Source organism: Oncorhynchus masou, chromosome 26 (genome assembly GCF_036934945.1).
Source record: "Oncorhynchus masou masou isolate Uvic2021 chromosome 26, UVic_Omas_1.1, whole genome shotgun sequence".
In the NCBI taxonomy this organism is placed as follows: Eukaryota; Metazoa; Chordata; class Actinopteri; order Salmoniformes; family Salmonidae; genus Oncorhynchus; species Oncorhynchus masou.
In genome coordinates, this window is record NC_088237.1 from 17,907,960 (window position 1) to 17,933,542 (window position 25,583).

Genomic DNA, 25,583 nt, shown 5'->3' on the forward strand with positions numbered 1-25,583 from the left:
GCACCCCTTGACCCATTTTCTGTCACTCGCCCTCTCCCTCCTCCTCTTTCTCCCTCTCTCAGTTCTGTCAGCCCAACGGATGGCAGTTAGTTCCAGAGAGGGAGCGTCCGTCGTTCTTCGTGTCGGTTCTGACCGACATCAACTCAGAGCGTCACTACTGTGCCTGTTTCACGTTCTGGGAGGGCCTGGACAACCCTCAGGTGAGAGACTGGAGGAGAAAGAGAAGAGGCCCCCTTGGCCACACTTCTCCTCACACACTGAGCCAATGTCATTATGAACCAGTAACGGTATCGTTACAGCTGTACTGTGTTGCAACAATGTGCCAACATTTTACGCTGGCAACAAAGTTGTGGAAATGAGACGATCTGATCATATTAGAAACCGGTAACGGTTTATAAAAGTTCTAAGCTGTATGTGACATCTGTGATATGACGTTACATCTTTAATGGTACGTCAATAGAAAATTTTCACAAAGTAGGCTACATTCTGTACACTGTATGATATTCTGTCTCATTCTGTGTGTAGCTACCGAAAGCTGAGGCCAGTGAGGTGGATGAGGACGAAGTCCCAGGGCTGGTCCAGCCGGCCCAGGTCTTTGCCCCCAAGAGCCTGGTGCTGGTGTCCCGTCTGGACCACACAGAGGTCTTCAGGGTACAACGCACCTCAAACAATACTGCACGTCCCTGTCCGATACTCCCATTGCACTTCTCATCTATGTTTCTTGTTACAACAAAGAGTGATTGAGACAACTCTAGGCTTGATTTGGCTGTATTTTGCTTTAGGTAGTGTTCTTCACCCACAAACCCTGTTTGTCATTTCACTACAAGTCAAGGAAAGTGTGTGCTTGTCTTTTGACTGGGTGCCTCCTCTGTCCAGAACTGTTTGGGACTCATCTACGCTGTGCATGTGGATAGCCTCAGCGTTCCCTTGGAAACGGTGATCGGAAACCTCCTCACCTGCATCATCCCCGTCGCTGGTGGTTCTCAGGTAAACACACCTCCTTTCAGCATGCATACCGACTTTTACGTATTCTCCTGGGCTGTGCAACCCTCCCAACCAGCTAGCCTATTAGCTTGTTAGCTCCATCCAACCTGCTAGCATATTAGCTTAGCATGTTGGCCAATGCAGACTGCTAGCACATTACTTTAACCAACCTGTTTGCATTGTAGCTTAGCATTAGCGGGTGTGCTATGCTAACCCTCATTGCCGAGTCAATGCCGGGTCCTCAGCAAAGAGGAGATGGCCAGCATAGTAACCTACACACCATAGGAGGTTGGTGGCACCTTAATCGGGAGGACGGGCTTGTGGTAATGGCTTGAGCGGAATTAGTGGAATGGTATCAAATCCATCAAACGCATGGTTTCTATGTGTTTGATGCCATTCCAATCGCTCCGTTCCAGGCATTATGAGCCTCCTCCCCTTAGCAGCCTCCACTGCTACACACAATGTATAGGAATATTTTCTTAGCTCTTGGATTCACCCTATGTGCACAATTTAAATGTACTGTTTGTCTAACTAATGAAATGATGCTACAGCATGAAGTAGTGTAACATATAGTAAACTAGTATACTAAATCGTGCACTACTAGTATATTGGGCCTATACGTACATTTCTGTACATATTGTTCCCTTGTGTAACATGGCATTGAACCCCGCTGTACATTGGTTCCTCCTGTGTGTTACAGATAAATGAGTCCCCAGTATGTAGTTTAAATCTTTCGGTTCCTCAGGCCTTAGCCTGTGACTGGCTACTGGGCTGCTTTCAGGACCAGGTAACATCACCTTCCGGCAGCTTCTTACCAATCCGCTTGCCTCATTGTGATTTTATCTATTTAGATAAACATGATGATTCTAAAAAGTCTGTTTTGTATTTCCTGTAATCATCTCAAACCATGCTGATTTAATATTCACTCAGTGGTTTACAGTTTGCTCTAGTCTGCTTTTGTGGAATTTGTGGCCTAACGATGCTGCGTATTCCATGCTACATTAACCTGTCAATAATTTCAATCATTTTTGAGACCTTTTTAAAGTCAAAGAATTGTTTTGATTCTGTGTGCTGTTTGTCGTGGATCGATCTGATGTGTTTGCCATTATTGATCTGTTGTAGAAGTGCATAGACTTCTCACTTGGTGAGGAGCACACACCGTACACAAACACTGGTTCTCTGAGGGTGACCATATGGGACACCAGATGGCCTCATAGCAGGCAGTGCAGTGGTCTGAATGAGAGATGTGTTAATGCTGATTAGTCCCACACACACGCACACACAGATCTTGCAAACAAAAACAAACACACTTGACTTACACACACTCTGAGACCTTCAGGCATTGGATACTATAGCACAGATCATTCTATATTAAAAGCAATGCTAGGTGTTTGTTACGGTGTAATAGCAGGTTTGATACTATCAAATGTCTAACTTTTTATTAGACTCAGGTCTAGACTTGCTAGGACTCTCCCCAGTCATGCCACGTCAACCACTGTCATCCCAACATGCATTGAAACACATCCACTTTACTACTGCAACTGGCAATTATCTCAACTGTCAGATACGCACTCCTGACATACAGAGCAGCAACCTTTAGCCCAGTTACTGTACAGTGGAATATATATGAGTCTGATATGGAACCTGCCAGAACGTTTGTGTGTGTGTGTGTGCGTGCACGTCTGCCCGTCTGTATGAGGGATTTAATAGACAATTGTAAATGACTGTGTCTAGTCTCCACAATGTCTCCTAGTTACCAGCCCAAGGACGTTCTGTCAATGGGCCAATCTCCATAAATAACTTATTTGATTTCCTGAAATATTAACTGTAAAACATTAACTAAGCAGATTTCCCCCTTTAAAGTAACTTTACTGAAAAATGACAATGTTACACAAGTATAACATTTCAGTCCTCTCTTATTTCACCCCAAGGTCATAAACACATCATCTGACTAATTTACTCATCGGATGTTTGTAGCTACGATAGGGCTGGGCGATATGGCAAATAAATTATCACGATATCGATATATTTGTTTAAAAACGATAATTATCACGCTATTAATCAAATAGCGTTTAAAAGGTGCATATCTGCTTCAAACTCAAGAATGCCTGAACACACCGTGGTTAGAGCGTTGGGCCAGTAACCGAAAGGTTGCTAGATCGAATCCCCGAGCTGACAAGGTAAAAATCTGTCATTCTATCCCTGAACAAGGCAGTTAATCCACTGTTCCCCGATAGGCCGTCATTGTAAATAAGAAGTTGTTCTTAACTGACTTGCCTATTTTTTTATTTTTTTTATTGTGAGCTACACATGGAAAATCGTTCCATGTTTGCTGCTAGGGAGCATGTACCTGGTGTCAATTAAATTGATAAGCTTCTTGAAACCTTCCTTTTCGACTGTGCTAATTGGTAGCATGTCCTTAGCAATGCAATGCATAATAGCATTTGTGATGTTTGCATGTATGGCATTACCTTTATTTACTAGGCAAGTCAGTTAAGAACAAATTCTTATTTTCAATGACGGCCTAGGAACAGTGGGTTAACTGCCTGTTTAGGGGCAGAACGACAGATTTTGTACCTTGTCAGCTCGGGAATTTGAACTTGCAACCTTTCGGTTACTAGTCCAATGCTCTAACCACTAGACTACACTGCCGCCCCGGCATAAATGCTGTCAGTGTTGACTGCTTCGGGCAAACATCCCTAGATTTGGCTGGTGCTTGAGGGGCGTTTATCAATACCGTGGCGCAAACTCAAACTTCCTGCATGTTCCAAAGAGTGATTTTGCTTAAGATGTTGAAAAAGGTTTGTCGTATTACCAGACTTCGTAGCCACCTGTCTACGGCACAATTTGCACCGAACATTGCTCTGCTGTTTGTCAGACTTCAAAAAGCCAAACCACTTCCAAATTACTGAAACAGTTTAACCCTTTTTATCAATAATTTCTTCGTTGGAAGCTGGTCCTTCTCCATGGCTATCACTGCCACTGTTTTCGCCTACGTCACACATTTTTCATGGTTGATAGTGGCTACGCCATCACTTGAGGTGCGAAGAGTTTTTTTGTGGGCGTATACCTCTCCACGTGCACATTGTCACTTCTCCGCATGTTCCTGCTGCGACACAGAGGTGAAATAGGTACAGCATATATCGACATCAACAAAAATGAATGTAAACGTTTTTATATGGTTATTGAGAGAAGTAATTACCTCTTGATATTGATTTATCGCGCAGCCCTAAGCTACAATGTCAGATATTAAATGTGGCTGAACTGAGCTGTGGCTGCTTCCATTTTATTTCCCCAAAGTTGACAGCTGGTTTGACTCTGTGCCTTATGTTAATGTTGCTGTACTCTCATGTCATAATGCCACGCTGTTACCATCTGTGTATATTTGTAATGTCATGTTAATGTGTTGTCATTGTTTTGTCATGTTTTTGTTTGGACCCTGTTGTCTTTAATCCGTGTGTTCTCCTATGGTGTATTTCTCTCTCTCTCTCTCTCTCTCTCTCTCTCTCTCTCTGTGTGTTTGGGGTGCTTGACTTGTGTAGCCGTGCCAGGAGGAGAGAGAAGAGAGCTTGGTACGCCGCCTGACTACTTTATTCTCCTTTCAACCAATCAGCTCCTAGCTTTCCCTAATTCTGTCAGGATCCTCCTACGTCTATGTATCTCACCTACCTCTCTCTCAAGGGAAAACCAATCAAATCACTTTGATAAGGCCCAGTCTGTTACCCAATGGCTGATCTTTTTACGATCTGTTATTGGTAGCCTGGAAAAATTCAAGGATATCTAATTGTTTGTTGATCAGACGAGTGACGGTGAAATGGTGTTCAACAGTTGGATCATTGCGTTCCCATTGCTGCTGCTGCTGTAGAGAGCATGAGCTCACGCCAACCTTTTCGTTCCCAGATATATATACTTGGCCCTTGTATTTTAAGTACTTTTAAATGAAGATTTGGCTACAGTAGATTCCTGCTTCTGGAGTTTATTTGAAAATGTCTGTTTTTAAATCAATTCCCTATTTTATAGTGAAAATGTATTTTTTGAAGACTTTCAGTACTTAAAATAATTTGCATTCCTACTTGTCAACTGTGGTATACTGCCTCTGTAGGTAGTTCCAGTTGTTTCTGTATATTCTGTTGTATTACTATGTGATGTCTGTCCTCGAGGCTGCTGTGGTTGTGTTTCTATGTGATGTATTGGATGCCTTCTTTGACCTTGTGCTATCTGTCCTGTATGCAACTCTTTGTAATCGGTCTTCATTTGCAGCCAAGACCCACGGTACCTATCATGCTGTGCAAATTGTGCCTTAACTCATGTCGGCTAACATGCTTTTTCAGTCTTGCAAATACTTAAAATCCAAAACAGTCATTGACATTGCATGCAACATAAATATCACACTTACAAATTATGGCAACTTATATTTTACAACAACTAGTACAACTCTCTTAAGCTATAAATGTAATGTATGTGCTACAATGTGAAGTTTACATGACTAAGATGTTTCATGAATGTTACAATCAACAACAAAACAATCTAAATCATTCTGTCACTTCCCTTCCCTCTGTGTCACATGGCCGTAAGAACTATCCAGTAACACTAAACCAACAAGACATTTCAAATGTTAAGACCCCCCCCCTCCCCCCGAAATCATTCAGATGTTTGAACTCTGCCCTTTCCAAATCGCAATGGAAATGTCCCTCTATGGACAATCTGGAATGTCATTGGTATTTGACTCCCATAAAGGCCCATTTTAATATGGTGGGCTGATTTGAATCTGTGGTAAGGCCCATTGCTATGGGTTTCTCAGTTCAGCATAGGTCAGTTCTCTCCTGTTCAGCTCTGAATGGCTGGTTACTGTGGAGTTCTAATGTACCTGCTAAACCCCTGTGATTCTTATCTGTGATTTCTCCTCAATACACTCCAAATCTCTGTGATTGTGCTGTAGTTGATAATCCCCATTTTCCCGAGAAAGAGCATTCACACTATCTGTTCTATTTTTCCATGCGTCCCTCTCTTTCTTTCTCTCTCTAGAGGACTATAACATTGGGTGCGGGCGATCGACAGGTCATCCAGACTCCCATCAACGACTCCCTCCCTGTCAGCGGCAGCAGCGTAGCCCATCTCTTTAGACAGCTTGGTACGGCAAATCACAATGCAGTTTATTCAGCCCAGGACCGATGGAGTCCAATGTTCCTTTGATTTAAAGACCTTCACCAATTGTTCAATTGCTTAATGAACGCAAATCACAGGCCTATATTTGATGAGTTGCGGGAAAAGGCATGTGTGTGTGTGTGTGTGTGTATAAACTCAGCAAAAAAATAAATGTCCTCACTGTCAACTGCATTTATTTTCAGCAAACTTAACGTGTATATATTTGTATGAACATTAACAAGATTCAACAACTGAGACATCAACTGAACAAGTTCCACAGACATGTGACTAACAGAAATGGAATAATGTGTCCCTGAACAAAGGGGGGATAAAAATCCAAAGTAACAATGCAGCTGGTTGCCACACCAGCTACTGACTAAGTACTGCTGTGCATCTCCTCATGGACTGCACCAGATTTGCCAGTTCTTGCTGTAAGATACTACCCCACTCTTCCAGCAAGGCACCTGCAAGTTCCCGGACATTTCTGGGAGGATTGGCCCTCACCCTCCGATCCAACAGGTCCCAGATGTGCTCAATGGGATTGAGATTCAGGCTCTTCGCTGGCCATGGCAGAACACTGACATTCCTGTCTTGCAGGAAATCACGCACAGAACGAGCAGTATGGCTGGTGGCATTGAATTGCTGGAGGGTCATGTCAGATGAGTTTGCAGGAAGGGTACCACATGAAGTAGGAGGATGTCTTCCCTGTAACGCACAGAGTTGAGATTGCCTGGAATGACAACAAGCTCAGTCCGATGATGCTGTGACACACAGACCATGACGGACCCTCCACCTCCAAATTGATCCCGCTCCAGAGTACAGGCCTCGGTGTAACGCTCATTCCTTCAACGATAAACGCGAATCCGACCATCACCCCTGGTGAGACAAACTGCGACTCGTCAGTGAAGAGCACTTTTTCCAGTCCTGTCTGGTCAAGTGACTGTGGGTTTGTGTCCATAGGTGATGTTGTTGCCGGTGATGTCTGTGGACCTGCCTTACAATAAGCCTACAAGCCCTCAGTCCAGCCTCTCTCAGCCTATTGTGGACAGTCTGAGCACTGATGGAGGGATTGTGCGTTCCTGGTGTAACTCGGGCAGTTGTTGCAATCCTGTACCTGTCCCGGTGGGATGTTTGGATGTACCGATTCTGTGCAGGTGTTACACGTGGTCTGCCACTGCGAGGACTATCAGCTGTCCATCCTGTCTCCCTGTAGCGCTGTCTTCGGTGTCTCACAGTACGGACATTGCAATTTTTGCCCTGGCCACATCTGCAGTCCTCATGCATCCTTGCAGCATGCCAAAGGCATGTTCATGCATATGAGCAGGGACCCTGGGCATCTATCTTTTGGTGTTTTTCAGAGTCAGTAGAAAGGCCTTTTTAGTGTCCTAAGTTTTCATAACTGACCTTAATTGCCTACCGTCTGTAAGCTGTTAGTGTCTTAACGACCGTTCCACAGGTGCATGTTCATTAATTGTTTATGGTTCATTGAACAAGCATGGGAACCAGTGTTTAAACCATTTACAATGAAGATCTGTGAAGTTATTTGGATTTTTACGAATGATCTTTGAAAGACAGGGTTCTGAAAAAGGGACATTTCTTTTTTTGCTGAGTTTACTCTACCGTTCAAAAGTTTGGGGTCACTTAGAAATGTCCTTGTTTTTTTTTTAAAGAAAAACTTTTTTTTGGTCAATTTAAAATAACATCATTGATCAAAAATACAGTGTAGACGTTGTAAATGATTATTGTAGCTGGAAACGGCAGATTATTTAAAAAGACACAAAAAAAGGAATGACTACATAGGTGTACAGAAGCCCATTATCAGCAGCCATCACTCCTGTGTTCCAATTGCATGTTGTTAGCTAATCCAAGTTTATCATATTAAAAGGCTAATTGATCATTAGAAAACCCTTTTGCAATCATGTTAGCACAGCTGAAAACTTCTGATTAAATAAGCAATAAAACTGGCCTTCTTTAGACTAGTTGAGTATCTGGAGCATCGGCATGTGTGGGTTCAATTACAGGCTCAAAATAGCCAGAAACAAAGAACGTTTCTTCTGAAACTCGTCAAACTGAAGATCTCGTACAACGCTGTGTACTACTCCCTTCTATTCTGGCTCTAACCAGAATAGAAAGAGGAGTGGGAGGCCCCGGTGCACAACTGAGCAAGAGGACAAGCACATTGGAGTGCCTAGTTTGGGAAACAGAAGCCTCACAAGTCCTCAACTGGCAGCTTCATTAAATAGTACCCGCAAAACACCAGTCTCAACGTCAACAGTGAAGAGGCAACTCCGGGATGCTGGCCATCTAGACAGAGTTCGTCTGTCCAGTGTCTGTGTTCTTTTGCCCATGTTAGTCTTTTATTATTGGCCAGTTTGAGATATGGCTTATTCTTTGTAACTCTGTCTAGATGGCCTGCATCCCGGAGTCACCGCTTCACTTTTGACGTTAAGACTGTGTTTTGCAGATACTATTTAATCTAGCTGCCAGTTGAGGACTTGAGGCATCTGTTTCACACACTAGACACTCTTGGAAAACAAGGCCATTTCTAAGTCACCCCAAACTTTAACAGTTGTCTGTGTGTACACTGCATTCGGATAGTATTCAGAACCCTTGACTTTTTCCACATTTTGTTACATTTTTGAATAAGGCTGTAATGTATTAAATTGTGTCCCCCCCCCCCATCATTCTACACACAATACCCCCATAATGACAAAGCAATAAAAGGTTTTGAAATATTACATTTACGCAAGTATTCAGACCCATTACTCAGTACTTTTTTGAAGCATCTTTGGCAGCGAATACAGCCTCGAGTCTTCTTGGGTGTGACGCTACAAGCTTGGTACACCTGTATTTGGGGAGTTTCTTCCGTTCTTCTCTGCAGATCCTATCAAGCTCTGTCAGGTTGGATGGGGAGCATTACTGCACATCTATTTTCAGGTCTCTGAGATGTTCGTTCGGGTTCAAGTCCGGCGCTGGCCCGGCCACTCCTGTGTTGTCTTGGCCGTGTGCTTAGGGCCGTTGACCTGTCTCCCCCCCCCCCAGTCTGAGAACCTGTTTCAGAGCACTCAAGACTTCATCAAGGATCTCTCTGTACTTTGCTCTGTTCATCTTTCCCTCAATCCTGACTAGTCTCTCAGTCCCTGCCACTGAAAAGCATCCCCACAGCATGATGCTGCCACCATGCTTCACTGTAGGGATGGTGCCAGGCGTGACACTTGGCATTCAGCCCAAAGAGTTCAATCATGGTTTCATAAGACGAGAGAATCTTGTTTTTCATGGTCTGAGTGTCCTTTAGGTGCCTTTTGGCAAACTCCAAGTGGGATGTCATGTGCCTTTTCCTGAGAAGTGGCTTACGTCTGGCCACTCAATCATAAAGTCCTGATTGGTGGATCACTACAGAGATGGTCGTCCTTCTGGAAGATTCTCCCATCTCCACAGAGGAACTCTAGAGCTCGGGCAGTGACCAAGGCCCTTCTCCCCCGATTGCTCAGTTTGACCAGGCTCTAGGAAGAGTCTGTGGTTCAAAACTTCTTCCATTTAAGAATGATGGCGGCCACTGTTTTTGGGGACCTTCAATGCTGCAGACCTTTTTTCGTACCCTTCCCCAGATATGTGCCTCGACACAATCCTGTCTCGGAGCTCTACGAACAATTCCTTCAACCTCATGCCTTGTTTTTTTTTTGCTCTGACATGCACTGTCAACTGTGGAACCTTTATAGGCAGGTGTGTGCCTTTCCAAATCATGTCCAATCAATTGAATTTACCACAGGTGGACTCCAATCAAGTTTTAGAAACATCTTAAAGATGATCAATGGAAACTGTATGCACCTGAGCTCAATTTTGAGTCTCATAGCAAAGGGTCTGAATACTTGTAAATAAGGTATTTCGTTTTTGTTATAAATTTGCAAAATAATTTTAAGAACCTGTGTTTGCTTTGTCATTTTGGGGTGTTGGTTGTAGATATCTGTCTTAATGCCTGCATGTTTGATCATTTTGTTTGAAGATACATTTGATCTTTACAATCCACGCAGTCGGTCTTTCCCTGCAGGTGAAGTGAATACTGTACTTCTGTTATGTTGTTGCTCTCAGGTATAGTGAACGTCCTGTATCTGTTCTGTGCTGCTCTGACGGAACACAAAATCCTGTTCCTGTCCAGCAGCTACCAGAGACTAACAGATGCCTGCAGAGCACTACTGGCCATCATGTTCCCCCTCAAATACAGGTGTGTGTGTGTGTGTGTGTGTGTGTGTGTGTGTGTTTTTCATTGTAAAATAGGTTCATAGATGTCTTTTTAATATTGTGAATTTACAGGAATTTGATTAACAAGATTAACAAGATATTGGTTTGTTAGTTTGGGTGATTTCCTCACTTATCATATCATCTCCTAATCTGATTCCTGATAAATCTGATTTCCTCTTGTTTTCCCTCCCACCAGTTTTACTTACGTCCCCATCCTGCCTGGCAAACTCCTGGAGGTGCTGAGCACGCCCACGCCTTTCATCATCGGGGTCAATTCTTTCTTCCGTTCCGAGACCCAGGAACTGGTGGGTAGCATGACCGTATGTTCCAATCTACAATACTTCTTTTTGATTTATTTTCTAGATCATGTTTATATATTCCGTCAGTGATATGCATTTGTAAAGCCTATCTGATGCCAGTAAAGACCGTCTTAATTCTGTGTTGCCCCCCCATACTTTGACAGCCTGTGGTACGATCTTGCTTATTGGATATTGTCAGTTCTCTGGCCTTCTTTCCTTATCTATAATTCATCTCACTCAACAACCCAGATCAGCTGTGTTTTAGACATCTGAAACCTCTTTTAGCTTAAACACCTCTCAGTACTAACACAACGGTCTTTGTAAACCATGCCAAGGTACATTAGCAATATACATGACATGTAACTTAAATATCTTCATTCTATATCCAGTGGAATGTTGGATGACTTTGAAAGTTTCCTTTTGTTATTCAGGACAAACTAATGGTTAAGATGAATAATACAAATAATATATTTATTTTGTATATCGCTTTTCATTAGTTATCTCAAAGCTCTGAGGAAAGAATAATACAAAAGGATATTCAATAAAAACAAGGTACTTAGAGGTATTTTAGAGTGAAGGCAGTTAAAATAGCAGTAGTGGGCTAGGCACTAAATACATTTCAGATTGGGTTTTAGCACTATGAAACGACAGTCGTTATAGTGTCATGTTTCTGAGGTCTAGGTTAGGGTGCGTTAAACTACATGTGGTCCCTCGCCATGCTTTGTTATGCAATGATTTAACAATGGACTGCCTGTCTGTATAATATAGTATACTATACAGTCACATGGCTCTCAGATCAATTGATGATGGAGTGTAAGGGGGTGAGAGGTTATCACCTTGGCAACCCAACTGCCTGTTAAAAGGTCAATTTCACTGCTGCAGTAGGTAAAGTTCTGTAATGAACAGCTGTTGACAGAAGCTTTTGTGTGTGTGTCTGTGGGTCTGTCAGTCACTACTGTTCTCAATCAGCACACTTAGCCTCATGTACAGTGATCTCTTACAAGATCAATCAAAGATATCGCACTGACCGAGCCGTCTGTGTGTGTTGTTCTACAGTTGGATGTGATCATCGCTGACCTGGACGGAGGCACGGTGACCATCCCGGAGTGTGTCCACATCTCTCTGCTCCCTGACCCCCTCCTGCAGCAGACCCAGACTGCCCTCTCCATGGTAACCACCGTGACGACAACACTCACACCTCACCGCAACACCCTTCAGACTTCTACACCTTCACATCATACAGCTACGTCAGAGTCACCAATTCCAGTACAGCACGTTAACCCAACACAAGGACTCCCACTATGCATTACCCTGAACCATGTACAGCTATAGTGGTTTAAGCACAGCATCACATTGAGATGTTGATTTACTACTTCTGAACCAACTCCTTTTCTAAATAAGATCAAGTTCCTTATTGCAATCGAGCTTCTCACTGCCAGCACAATCTGGAAATTCCTCTTGTTCAGATAAGATCCATGTTCTGTAAAACTAATCTGATTTTCTGATTGGGCCTGCCTGTCATTGGTGTCTGGCTGGTTTTATGCTTTTGTTTCTATGTGGAGGAGAGCCATGCCATTGCTTTCCCATCATTAGCTACAACAAACACATGGTGGCAGATTTTATTTATTGAATGATTCTGGTTGATATTGTAAGCAATCGTGGTTTGTGTGGTAAATTACTTTGATCAATCTTAAATTCTAATTGTAAGGTATCGGAACTACCATTACACACCCCTATAAAACAATATCATATTTTACAATATTAAAATTACCCATGAGACACAACTAAAAACAATGCAGTCATGAACTGTTCATGAGGATACGTCTGTTTTTAGTTTCACAATTGGTGTGAGTTGGCATGTGCAGAGCTTACTGTAATACACAGTAGTCCAATAAAGAATTATGAAAGAATGGATATTCCCATCTTCAATGAATGAAATGATACTACAATCTGGAGCCAAAAGAGGGTTTATTTGTTTGCCTGTATGACATTGGCATTGATTCCCACAGCCCAAACTGTTTGTGTTATCAGAGTTGGACCAGAGGGAGAAGATGAATTATAGAATCTGACATGCTGTCCCACATGATAAATATTTGGGAACATATTATTCCCTTGATAAAAATGTCTTCCTCCCTCATTTCTTTATCAGGATAAGAGTCAAGTTGTATGTTTTAATATGAAGGAACATTTTGATATGGACTTGCGTAGATGGCTCAGAATATTGCCAGACCGGCATTGCTCGGAACTGCTCAAAATGCGTACTTCATTAGCTTTTTGGCACTTTTCTTAACTGTTATAGAAAAACATTTTTGGTTGTTTTTTGACACATGTCTGTGGTAAATTATATTTTAGTACATGTGACAGTATACAGTGTTTATGCTTTTAACTCTCCAAGGATGTCTGTCTGAGGCCAATGGGCTTTATCTCAGGCTGGTTTCTATGATCTCTATTGGCTGGAGGGCATGAAACATGAGCCATACTCAATCTGCACGGTTACGAGCCAATCTGTTACGGCTAGACTGAACAGGAGAGGAGGAGGGAGGGACAAATGAGGGAAAGGGGGGAGAGAGGGAAAGCAAGAAGAGGCAAAAGAGAATGAGACAGGGTTAGGCTGTTACTGTGTCCTCTCGGTCAGAGGTACATTGAAAAGGAGCTGCTCCTCAACCAGTATACTTCCCCCTTGTCCTTCATTGCCATGTTTAAACATTCCTAGATGTTTGAAAAACAACACAGTGGAAAGAGCTAGGTACCTCCCAATACCTGCTCTGGTAAGTAATAGGGACTGTGAAATTGTTCCATCTCTGAACAACCAGTCCTGTGATGGTACCTGACCATTCTGCAATACAATATACAGGCCTCTCCCACTTCCCTCTGTTCTGTCCTCTTTTCTTTTCTTCCCCCTGTCTCCCTCTGTCCTAAACTGTATGGGCCATAGAGCCTTGTCGTGCTGGCCCGGTGACCCTGCATGGCTGGAATGAGACCAGAGCCCTGTAATGCAGGGACAATTGCACTGGAAGTGCTCGTCCTTTGTTGTGTCCTGAGTCAATAAAACACTGTGCATGTGACGTGTATGCACATGCTTCCTTCCATAACCAGTGAAGCACATTGTGTGTGTGATCGTGGGGTCCATTCCGCCCTGCATTTGTCTGCCTGCACTGTCAGTCTCTGTGCAGCGCTGTCCAAGCCTCAGCCCCCCAGCCGGCTCACATAACAGGCCTCAGTGACCTTCACCCAGACCAGCACAGAGAGGATAATTGCAGTGCGTGAAAAGCGATAGTTTTTGCAACTGGAGGGATAGTTAACTTTTCCAGATGATTAAACAAATTATGTGGGGGTTGGTGGAGTGTGGTGGGTGAAGGTTGTTTCAGTGATGCTTCTAGAGATAGTTGGGCAGCAACCGTTGGGTGTGGGCTTATCTAGGTACTCTGCTGCTCTCTTCACGATTAGCTGAATTAATTCACCTCACCATCCCCAAACACAAATAGTACTGTGAATAGGAGATTCTGCAGCTAATTTAGTTAATGGGTGTTTGCTGCTTAGTCTGAAGCCACATCGGTCTCATTTATGAGAGGGGCTTCCAAGAATTCTCATCTTCTTAAAAGCTTCTGACAGCGTATTGTAATTTATGATACCCGTTGAAGCGGTGTCCGAATGCCAAAATGTAGCAGCAGCTGCTGTAGGATTTATGTACTGAATAATATTGATGAACTAAACAGATGTAATGAGAAGACTGTTAGATGATATTTCTGTCCATGTTGTTGTAATATGACTCCTGCCATCTTGTTTGTAGGTGTTGGACCCAGAGCTGGAGATGGCTGACCATGCCTTCCCCCCTTCCTCCACACAACCCTCCACACTTAAGATCCAGGTAATGTTGAGCCCTTCTATCCTCGGTGGAAGGTGTGTGTGTGGAAAAAGAATGAATACAATTGCACTCACTACTGTAAGTTGCTCTGGATAAGAGCATTGCTAAATGGCTCAAATGTAAATTGAGAAAGTCCCTGTCCCTTTGTTTGGGGCAATGCTGCAGCAAGGTCTCTGGATTTCTGAGCTATCTCAGGCTTACTGTCCAGCTGTCCCATACTTACCCCTCAGTATGTTATAATTCCCTGTTTGTGTGTTGCAGGATAAGGAGATCCGGGCGGTGTTTCTGTGGCTGTTCGGCCAGCTGTTCCATGGCTATCGCTGGTGTTTGCACATCATCCGGATCCACCCTGAACCAGTCATCCGCTTCCATAAGGTACACATCACCTTCTATCTCTCTGAACTTTATTCCTAAGGTGATATATTACATTGTGTTCATACAAGCCTGGAACTAACTACGGTCTTTATGAACACAATGGAATATATCACTTTAATGTCTGCCTGGAGGACAAAAACATTTTCCCTAAACTGACCTGCAAACTGTTTTGAGTCTAACACTTAAAAAGGAAGAGTGGATCCCAAGAATCTCCGGCCTGACGAGTGTGTGTGTGTGTGTGTGTGTTCCTCCAGGCTGCATTCCTGGGCCAGAGGGCTCTGACTGAGGATGACTTCCTGATGAAGGTTCTGGATGGTATGGCATTCGCTGGGTTCATATCGGAGAGAGGGCCGCCTTACAGACCCACAGACCTGTTCGATGATGTGAGTACCTCCCCCCCACACACACACACCTCCCCAATCAGTGGTAAAGATGTGAAGGAAAAAGCATTCTAACTTCCTGTTTGTCTTTTCCCGTGTCTACAGCTGATAGCCAATCAGGTGGAGCGTATTCGCCAGGAGGAGTGCAGCCCGCACAAAGTCATGAACCATATCAAGGAGCTGGCTGAGCAGCTCTTCAAAAACGTATGTTGTGCATAAAAAAAATGAAAAACATGTTTATTGATTTTATTTATTGATGTAGGATCTTAATTCGATCACCCTTTTGTTGCTTAGAATTTATGCTGATGAGCTTTGTGATTTGCTTAAAATTCCCTGAAAACTCACACTGTGGTTATTTTAACAGTATTGGCCGATTTCACGCCCGCATGCCACGAGAATATTTTTGGTATCGCAGATAGTTAAAAAAAAAAATCATGATGAAAGTATCCATTTTAGGCCCTTTTTAGACCTATACTGTACATGCCTCCAATAAGAACCTATGATCCGTGAACTGTACGTGATACAGACAACATTTTGGTGTCATTATATTCTTATAGTGTGTTTTAAAATATGGGGTATGTCTTGATTCTATTTTTTTTTTAAGTACATTTAATTTATTCAACATTAAAACTACTATTCATATCTCAAAAGTACCCTTTTTTGATTTTGTTTATTTTAAGACATTTTTTGGAACTATACTCTTAAAACACAAAGTTTCCAGTGTGGGGTCTCTGCTACTTTTGAAGAAATTATACATTTTATACATAGCAATTGAGATAATGGGTCATTAATCAATCACAGCCTCATGTCGGATTGCACATTCAGCAAATCACCAGCAGAGGGAATTCCCTTTGAATTCATTTTCCCATTCGTTGTGTTGGTGGTGCTCATAAAATGTATCATAACTTTAAAAGTAGCAGAGAGCCCACACTGGAAATGTGATGTACTTGTAGGCAATGACCCCTCTATGCTCTGCGCGTGCACAGCTCCCCCAGCTCCCCCGCAGAAGAAATATCAGCTCGCACAGAGAAGCACGAGATTGAACTTCACTCAACTTTCTAGTTTTCCCCTTTAGTTAACACTATCAACAAGTCAGTCCCATACTTTATGCAGACTGGTGCGCCATAACCAATCAGAGCTGCAGTATCCCTGTATGCAAATAGATCATTGCCATATATGGATCTGTGCCATTCCCTTTTAACTGGACTGGGTTTACAGCATGAGTGGTAGTGAGTAGATGCACTTGTTTTGCATGTGTCCAGGTGTGTACATTTGTTTGTATTCTTGGCTATTAAGTGAGTTATTAGCCCAGTTATAGCACATTTCTAGTCAGCAATAGTGGAGTGGTTGCTTCCTGCAAGAGCACAAAATATGTGCAGTTCTAGACCTCTTTGAAAAGCAAGTCAGATAAAGAGCTTTTTTTCTGTCTTAAATGGGCAGTGTAGTATTTTGAGACAGGCTTGAATAAGCAAAGTAGCCAATAGGCAGAGGGTAGCATAATTTGTCTGATTCTGTGTTTTAGAATGGTATGGGAATAATAATACATTTTATATCAAACACAACATTTTCAGTCACCTTGTTGTCTGAATGACAAGTGCATAAACAGGTTAATGGCAATCCCTACATATTTTGCTTTTTTAGTCTCATGGAATGTATGCCTATGTTGAACACACATTAGCTGCTACCGTTGGCTGAATGATAGAACAGCTATTTCCATGTTAAAATGTTATGGGATGCATTTCCTCCATTGTTTTTGATGGTAGGCCTCTCTGGTAGACCTATATTATGATCAAATAGCCACAGTAGCCTTCATAGCCACTGTTAACTGTATTTTAAACCAAGTACAGCCTCTGTGTTCACAGTAAACTTGCACTAGAAGTTGCACAGAATTTTCACAGCGTTCAAGTTTGTGCTCAGCAGACCTGAAATTTGTTAAGTGCCTACATTCTTGGGAGGTAACATTGCTTGTAGAGTATATTGTTTAAAACGATGTCTAAAAATGTTGAATAAATTAATGTGTAAAATTGTATTTCAGAAGGTATCATTACTCCATATTTTCAAGAACACTATAAGGAAGTTTAATGACACTAAGAGGTATGTCTGTATCATGTACGGATCATTGGGTCTTACAGGGGAGGCATTTACAGGTCTAAAAAGGGCCTTGAAATGTTCACTTTCAGGATTTTCTCAAAATGGTTTGTGTTACAATGTACAAAGAGTATCAACCACCCATCCTCCCAATAAAGTTTCTATGAACAATCTGAGATACCTAAAATATTTTCTGGCCATGCTGACATGCAATTGTCCTATTGCACTTTTCATGTAGCCTACTTTTGGCCAGCTAATAGCCTAACCACCGATCAAGGAACATTATGGACTAAGTGTTCAAATGCTATTGCTGCGACAATATAGGTCAAATTATTTCTATGTAATGTAGTAACTAAAATAACAGGAGACCACTTACCTCTTTTCTTTGCCCTTTCTCCCCCTACAACTTTATGGTCGCTCATGTTTTATTCTCCCCCCATCAGGAGAACCCGTACCCTGCCGTGGCCATGCATAAGGTGCAGCGGCCAGCTGAGAGCCCTGGTCACAATGACCCCAAGAACTTGGCTATGTTCCCTCTGCTGGACGACGTTACGGTCCAGCTCTTCATTGACCACGCCGCCGCCAAGCTCCAGACCGCCCCGCCCGTGGTCAAGGCCGAGCTCAAAGGCATGGTGCCCTCCGGACCCCCACTGGGTGAGTGTGCCAAGCTGGTGGGAAAGACTGAGTGGAGGGGGTTGCTGGGGATAGTGTGGGCTGAGGGGTGGAACAGCATAGGCATGAGATGGTGGGATTAAGTAGTGCAGTGAATGAATGGTTGAAAGACTGATGCAGACAATCCTATTGGGTTGTGGGTTAGAATTTAGCAGAGATGCCAACATGAGATTGTGTCTGATGGATTGGATGCCTGATGTAAAGAGGCTGATTCAGACACAGACAGGCCTCTAGACAGGCCTCCAGACAGGCCACTGTGTTAGTTAGGACAACCTCTGTGTGACCCATCTCTCAGCATGGGTTTAACTGAGCTGGATTCAGTGTAGCTTCAGTGTAGGGTCCACCAGACAGGCCACTGTGTTCAGACCACCTCTGTGTGAAACATCTACAGTGCCTTGCGAAAGTATTCGGCCCCCTTGAACCTTGCGACTTTTTGCCACATTTCAGGCTTCAAACATAAAGATATAAAACTGTATTTTTGTGAAGAATCAACAAGTGGGACACAATCATGAAGTGGAACGACATTTATTGGATATAAATCAAAAACAAATCAAAAACTGAAAAATTGGGCGTGCAAAATTATTCAGCCCCTTTACTTTCAGTGCAGCAAACTCTCTCCAGAAGTTCAGTGAGGATCTCTGAATGATCCAATGTTGACCTAAATGACTAATGATGATAAATACAATCCACCTGTGTGTAATCAAGTCTCCGTATAAATGCACCTGCACTGTGATAGTCTCAGAGGTCCGTTAACTTCTTGCGTCGAGCAATCCTGGATCCGGGATCCTATTTATAGCCTCAAGCTCATTAGCATAATGCAACGTTAACTATTCATGAAAATCGCAAATGAAATGAAATAAATATATTTGCTCTCAAGCTTAGACTTTTGTTAACAACACTGTCATCTCAGATTTTCAAAATATGCTTTTCAACCATAGCTAAACAAGCATTTGTGTAAGAGTATTGATAGCTAGCATAGCTATAAGCCTAGAATTCAGCCAGCAACATTTTCACAAAAACAAGAAAATCATTCAAATAAAATAATTTACCTTTGAAGAACTTCAGATGTTTTCAATGAGGAGACTCTCAGTTACATAGCAAATGTTCAGTTTTTCCTGAAAGATTCTTTGTGTAGGAGAAATCGCTCCGTTTTGTACATCACGTTTGGGTACCAAAAAAACACGAAAATTCAGTCATCAAAACGGCAAACTGTTTTCCAAATTAACTCCATAATATCGACTGAAACACAGCAAACGCTGTTTAGAATCAATCCTCAAGGTGTTTTTCACATATCTCTTCATTGATATATCTTTCGTGAATGTCTACTTTCTCCTGTGAATCGCTTGGAAAAAGACTTGCAGTTGAAGATGACACACCAATTTCGACGGAGGACACCAGGCGGACACCTGGTAAATGTAGTCTCTTATGGTCAATCTTCCAATGATATGCCTACAAATACGTCACAATGCTGCAGACACCTTGGGGAAACGATAGATTGGGCAGGCTCATTCCTTGCGTATTCACAGCCATATAAGGAGAAAATGAAAAACAGAGCCTCAAAAATCCTGCTCATTTCCTGTTTGAAGTTTCATCTTGGTTTCGCCTGTAGCATCAGTTCTGGGGCACTCACAGACAATATCTTTGTAGTTTTGGAAACGTCAGTGTTCTCTTTCCAAAGCTGTCAATTATATGCATAGTCGAGCATCTTTTTGTGACAAAATATTGCGCTTAAAACGGGCACGTTTTTTTATCCAATGATGAAATAGCGCCCCCATAGATGTAACAGGTTAAAAGCGCAGAGAGCATCATGAAGAACAAGGAACACACCAGGCAGGTCCGAGATACTGTTGTGAAGAAGTTTAAAGCCGGATTTGGATACAAAAAGATTTCCCAAGCTTTAAACATCACAAGGAGCACTGTGCAAGTGATAATATTGAAATGGAAGGAGTATCAGACCACTGCAAATCTACCAAGACCTGGCCGTCCCTCTAAACTTTCAGCTCATACAAGGAGAAGACTGATCAGAGATGCAGCCAAGAGGCCCATGATCACTCTGGATGAACTGCAGAGATCTACAGCTGAGGTGGGAGACTCTGTCCATAGGACAACAATCAGACGTATATTGCACAAATCTGGCCTTTATGGAAGAGTGGCAAGAAGAAAGCCATTTCTTAAAGATATCCATAAAAGTGTCGTTTAAAGTTTGCCACAAACCACCTGGGAGATACACCAAACATGTGGAAGGTGCTCTGGTCAGATGAAACCAAAATTGAACTTTTTGGCAACAATGCAAAACGTTATGTTTGGTGTAAAAGCAACACAGCTCATCACCCTGAACACACCATCTCCACTGTCAAACATGGTGGTGGCAGCATCATGGTTTGGGCCTGCTTTTCTTCAGCAGGGACAGGGAAGACGGTTAAAATTGATGGGAAGATGGATGGAGCCAAATACAGGACCATTCTGGAAGAAAACCTGATGGAGTCTGCAAAAGACCTGAGACTGGGACGGAGATTTGTCTTCCAACAAGACAATGATCCAAAACATAAAGCAAAATCTACAATGGAATGGTTCAAAAATAAACATATCCAGGTGTTAGAATGGCCAAGTCAAAGTCCAGACCTGAATCCAATCGAGAATCTGTGGAAAGAACTGAAAACTGCTGTTCACAAATGCTCTCCATCCAACCTCACTGAGCTCGAGCTGTTTTGCAAGGAGGAATGGGAAAAAATTTCAGTCTCTCGATGTGCAAAACTGATAGAGACATACCCCAAGCGACTTACAGCTGTAATCGCAGCAAAAGGTGGCGCTACAAAGTATTAACTTAAGGGGGCTGAATAATTTTGCACGCCCAATTTTTCAGTTTTTGATTTGTTAAAAAAGTTTGAAATATCCAATAAATGTCGTTCCACTTCATGATTGTGTCCCACTTGTTGATTCTTCACAAAAAAATACAGTTTTATATCTTTGTTTGAAGCCTGAAATGTGGCAAAAGGTCGCAAAGTTCAAGGGGGCCGAATACTTTCGCAAGGCACTGTATCTCTGTTGGTTTAATTGAGCTGGATTCAGTGTAGACTGATGAGTGTGATGTAATAACCGCTGAGTCGTGGTGTTCCTCCAGGAGACATTGTGGACAGGCATGGTCATGTCCTGGCTAACAGTGCTCGCAGGCTGGAGGTGGTCAGGAACTGCATTACCTACATATTTGACAACAAGATGCTGGAGGCCAAGAAGGTGAGAGACAAGGACACAATAGCATCTCAGTGCTCGGCCATTTTGGAATGATAAAGGTGTTAACTATTTATAGCTAGTTTAGAGGTTTGACCTACATGATAGTCTCGTGATTAAAAAAAAAAAAAATTTAAAATATTTTTTTCTTCCATCTCCTAATGTTGTCCTGTGTCTGCTGCCCCCCCCCAGCTGATGCCAGCGGTACTGCGGGCGCTGAAGGGCCGGGCGGCCAGGGTGTGTCTGACCCAGGAGCTCAACCAGCACGTCCTGCAGAACCGAGCTGTGCTGGACGACCAGCAGTTTGACTACATCGTCCGCATGATGAACTGCACCTTACAGGTACATGCAGAAGCCACAAAAAAAATATTTCTCCTCTTCTACACAAAGTTCTATTGTAGACCGCAGCACACAGTCGGGTTCAGTGCATAGAATGGCCGTATTGAAGGAGTTCCTAAAGAAATATCTTTAACTCCTTGGGACTTTTTCAAAACAGTACCATGCTACCTATTTTTACACTGCAATGGAGGCCTTTATATTTTCATAAGATCACACACTGAATAATGGAGCCTAATTGGTGGTGTGTTTGCATGGCTGACATTGAGAGAGTATGGTGACGTTGACCTCTCTTCTCCTACTCAGGACTGCTCCCACATGGATGAACACGGTATTGCAGCCATCCTCCTTCCCCTGGTCACGGCCTTCTGCAGGGTAAGTCACAAAAAACAAACAATCCCTATTCAACACAAAAGAAACAAATCATTGTCCTTTATCATAGCTTTAAAGTGGTCTGTTTCTAAAGCTTCTGTGTGGCCTTGTGTGTTTGTGTCTGGCAGAAACTAGGCGCAGGCATCACCCAGTTTGCCTACAGCTGTGTGCAGGAGCACATGGTGTGGACTAACATGCAGTTCTGGGAGGCCATGTTCTACAGTGATGTCCAGAACCACATCAGAGCCCTGTATCTGGAGGCAGATGGGGGGGAGCAGTCCATCGCTGTAAGAACGGACCCTACAATTACACAACAAGCAGAACCTTTTTAAGCTAATGCGCCTGTATATTAGTATTAAACACAGCAATAAAAACACAACTGAGGCCTTTTCCTTGATAATGGTACTTAGTCCTTGGAGTACATCCATACATTGACCCCATCTGACCTTTCCCCTTCCACCTCCCTGTCTCGCGGTCAGCAGGAGTGTGGTCCCGCAGCGGGAGGTCAGGAGCTGCTGGGTGCTCTGGAGCTGGCGTCAGAGCAGAGCAGGCTGTGGCCCACGCTCAGCAAGGAGCAGCAGAGTGAGCGTGTGCAGAAAGAGGAGAGCACGGTGTTCAGCCAGGCCATCCACTACGCCAACCGCATGTCCTACCTGCTGCTGCCCCTGGACACCAGCAAGAACCGCCTGCTCAACAGGTCCGGGATAGGGGATGTGGAGAGTGTTAGCAACAGCTACGTCACCAACAGGTACACCAACAGGTGGGGGACGCACGTGCACACATACAACAACAAGGCACACACACACACAACAACAAGGCACACATACGTGTACACACAGACAGAAAAACATACCCAACAGCTTTCTCACTAACAGACATGTTAAAACCAGCTTATCATACATTGGGCAGCTTTGTAACATCTTACAGTGGAACCAGCAACAAACGTATGCCTAGGGAAAATACTTTAACATTGAAGTTCAAGCTCATATTGGTCGTTCCTAATATGCCTTTGTTGTTTTTGTTTAGCATTGCTGGCAGCATGGCGGAGAGCTACGACACAGAGAGCGGCTTTGAGGACGCTGAGAGCTCTGACGTGGCCAACTCTGTGGTGCGATTTATCAACCGCTTCGTAGACAAAGTGTGTAACGAGAGTGGGGTGACCAACGAGCACCTCAAGGCACTACACACCATGATACCAGGTAGGAATCTCCATTTTGTGTTTTTGGCGCTCATGTTGTGAACTTTCCTTGGCAGATCAGGGTTGTATTCATTAGGCACTTAATGGAAGAAAAAGGACTGCCGGGGAGGGATTCCCTGAACTTGTCCAATAAGAAACACTTGTTTTAGTTTTGCTACTGTGTTCCATAATGAATATGACCCAGGTTTTCTCAAGAGTTCAAATTGTGTATTAGGAGAGAATTTTAATCAGTTTCTCTCTCCCCCTCCTGTTGTTCCACAGACATCGTTCAGATGCACATCGAGACGCTGGATGCAGTCCACAGGGAGAGTAAGCGACTGCCACCGATCCAAAAGGTAACCAATTCCTTATTTTACATTACGCTGGACAAAAGCCACGCAGAGCGCAGGCCAGCCCCGCCCAGGCCAGCCCCGCCCAACCCCCTCTCCACCAATCCTTGCAGCTCAGTGTCACAGTGCCACGCCCACGGCAGGTACGTCTGTCCCAGCGACAGCACCAAGTGTGACTCACACTAATACGTCTGAGTAGTGCATGCTGGGTTGATGTAGTTCCCCTCCTCCTCTCAGTAGCCGCGGTCTCTTTCAGTTGGAACTAAATGGTAGAAAATGTTTTCAAACGGAGGAGGTACTACCTGACTTTGTCTAATACGAACAAGAATGTGGATTTTCTGTTTCATTACATTTTCTCCAGTTGGTGCCTATTGAACATGAACCCGGTAGATGACAACAGCCTGAGCAGTGCATGCTGGAGGTTATAGTTCTCAGTGACCTGGTTGACTACAGCCTGTGTCACTGACTTGTGCCTTCAGACAGAAGGGTGCAGTTTGCTCTGGTTGTTCGGTGGAGTTTTCTGTCAACAGTTGGAGAGGGATGGTAGCTTAGCACGGCATCATTGGCATGTCTGTTGTGTTACTGGCAACTAAGCAGGGTCCTAGCATATGCATCAACCAAGAGCTCAGGGGTGCCCTGTATCAGATATCAGTCCAATTGGATCTCACCTTTTGTGAGTTTTCTGTGTTTATCCCATCTTATAATAACTCCGAAAGCGCATCACATTTGACCTGATCCCACCTCCCAGAATGCTCTAGATTTTTTTTCTGCGTGACCGTTCATATCATATGAGTTCCAGTTAAATCCTCTCCCAATGAGCTGGACCCAGGGTATTAGCTGTTGCACAACAGATTATGAAATGGGTTACAAAATGAGTGCCTAAATGAATTTGAGTTGAGCTGCTCTGTTTGGTGTCGTTGCCCCAGCATAGGCCTCTCCAGGGTCGCTGGGGAAAGGAAATTATGTCAATGCCCTGAGCCAAATGGTCTATAGGTCTTTAACAGAAACTAGACCTGCCACTCTTCATACTTTGAATACCTCTCTATACATCCAAGAATGCTGTTAGATTATTTTGTGAGAACAATTTGAGAAAATATACAAATGGTTATAAACATGTTACCTCTTTCTAAGGGAAATTGCCATTATATGATACCAGTCTTAAGAGATTTGAATGGTTTCATATCCAACTTTATAAAAATAACCACATAAACGTGGCTGTATTTTCCCTTCTGCTTGTTTTACTTGTTGAGCATTAGGGTTATCAAATCAAATGTATTTATATTGCCCTTCGTACATCAGCTGATATCTCAAAGTGCTGTACAGAAACCCAGCCTAAAACCCCAAACAGCAAGCAATGCAGGTGTAGAAGCACAGTGGCTAGGAAAAACTCCCTAGAAAGGCTAAAACCTAGGAAGAAACTTAGAGAGGAACCAGGCTATGTGGGGTGGCCAGTCCTCTTCTGGCTGTGCCAGGTGTAGATTATAACAGAACATGGCCAAGATGTTCAAATGTTCATAAATGACCAGCATGGTCCAATAATAATAAGGCTGAAGAGTTGAAACTGGAGCAGCAGCAAGGCCAGGTGGACTGGGGACAGCAAGGAGTCATCATGTCAGGTAGTCCTGAGGCATGGTCCTAGGGCTCAGGTCCTCAGAGAGAGAAAGAAAGAGAGAAGGAGAGAATTAGAGAGAGCACACTTAAATTCACACAGGACACCGAATAGGACAGGAGAAGTACTCCAGATATAACAAACTGACCCTAGCCCCCGACACATAAACTACTGCAGCATAAATACTGGAGGCTGAGACAGGAGGGGCCAGGAGACACTGTGGCCCCATCCGAGGTTGTCTTTGCCAAGATCCCACCAGCCAATTGAGATTTAGGCAAACCGTTTATGTTATGTAACATTAACAAATTGAGGGCCTCCCGGGTGGTGCAGTGGCTATGGGCGCTGTACTGCAGCGCCAGCTGTGCCACCAGAGACCCTGGGTTCGCGCCCAGGCTCTGTCTTAACTGGCCGCAACCGGGAGGTCCGTGGGGTGAAGCACAATTGGCCTAGCGTTGTCCGGGTTA

The 25,583-nt window shown here is 43.4% G+C and overlaps 1 protein-coding gene across 11 annotated transcripts in view; it reads left to right on the plus strand.

The window, feature by feature from the left end:
- The window catches only part of LOC135514923 (myotubularin-related protein 5-like), an 80,015-nt gene that overhangs the window by 36,208 nt on the left and 18,224 nt on the right, over positions 1 to 25,583 (plus strand). For 2 of the 11 annotated variants that reach the window (XM_064938651.1, XM_064938658.1), the window contains exons 3-23: positions 63 to 200; positions 526 to 651; positions 877 to 987; positions 1,685 to 1,771; positions 4,527 to 4,556; positions 6,010 to 6,115; positions 10,219 to 10,351; positions 10,565 to 10,688; positions 11,724 to 11,837; positions 14,458 to 14,535; positions 14,794 to 14,907; positions 15,162 to 15,290; positions 15,393 to 15,491; positions 17,819 to 18,029; positions 21,169 to 21,281; positions 21,468 to 21,617; positions 21,918 to 21,986; positions 22,112 to 22,270; positions 22,463 to 22,743; positions 23,010 to 23,182; positions 23,443 to 23,516. In XM_064938651.1, the coding sequence (XP_064794723.1) occupies positions 63 to 200; positions 526 to 651; positions 877 to 987; positions 1,685 to 1,771; positions 4,527 to 4,556; positions 6,010 to 6,115; positions 10,219 to 10,351; positions 10,565 to 10,688; positions 11,724 to 11,837; positions 14,458 to 14,535; positions 14,794 to 14,907; positions 15,162 to 15,290; positions 15,393 to 15,491; positions 17,819 to 18,029; positions 21,169 to 21,281; positions 21,468 to 21,617; positions 21,918 to 21,986; positions 22,112 to 22,270; positions 22,463 to 22,743; positions 23,010 to 23,182; positions 23,443 to 23,516 (2,619 nt within the window). The remainder of the gene's footprint in view (positions 1 to 62; positions 201 to 525; positions 652 to 876; positions 988 to 1,684; positions 1,772 to 4,526; positions 4,557 to 6,009; positions 6,116 to 10,218; positions 10,352 to 10,564; positions 10,689 to 11,723; positions 11,838 to 14,457; positions 14,536 to 14,793; positions 14,908 to 15,161; positions 15,291 to 15,392; positions 15,492 to 17,818; positions 18,030 to 21,168; positions 21,282 to 21,467; positions 21,618 to 21,917; positions 21,987 to 22,111; positions 22,271 to 22,462; positions 22,744 to 23,009; positions 23,183 to 23,442; positions 23,517 to 25,583) is intronic. The other 9 variants (XM_064938653.1, XM_064938652.1, XM_064938654.1 and 6 more) reach the window with 9 other exon arrangements.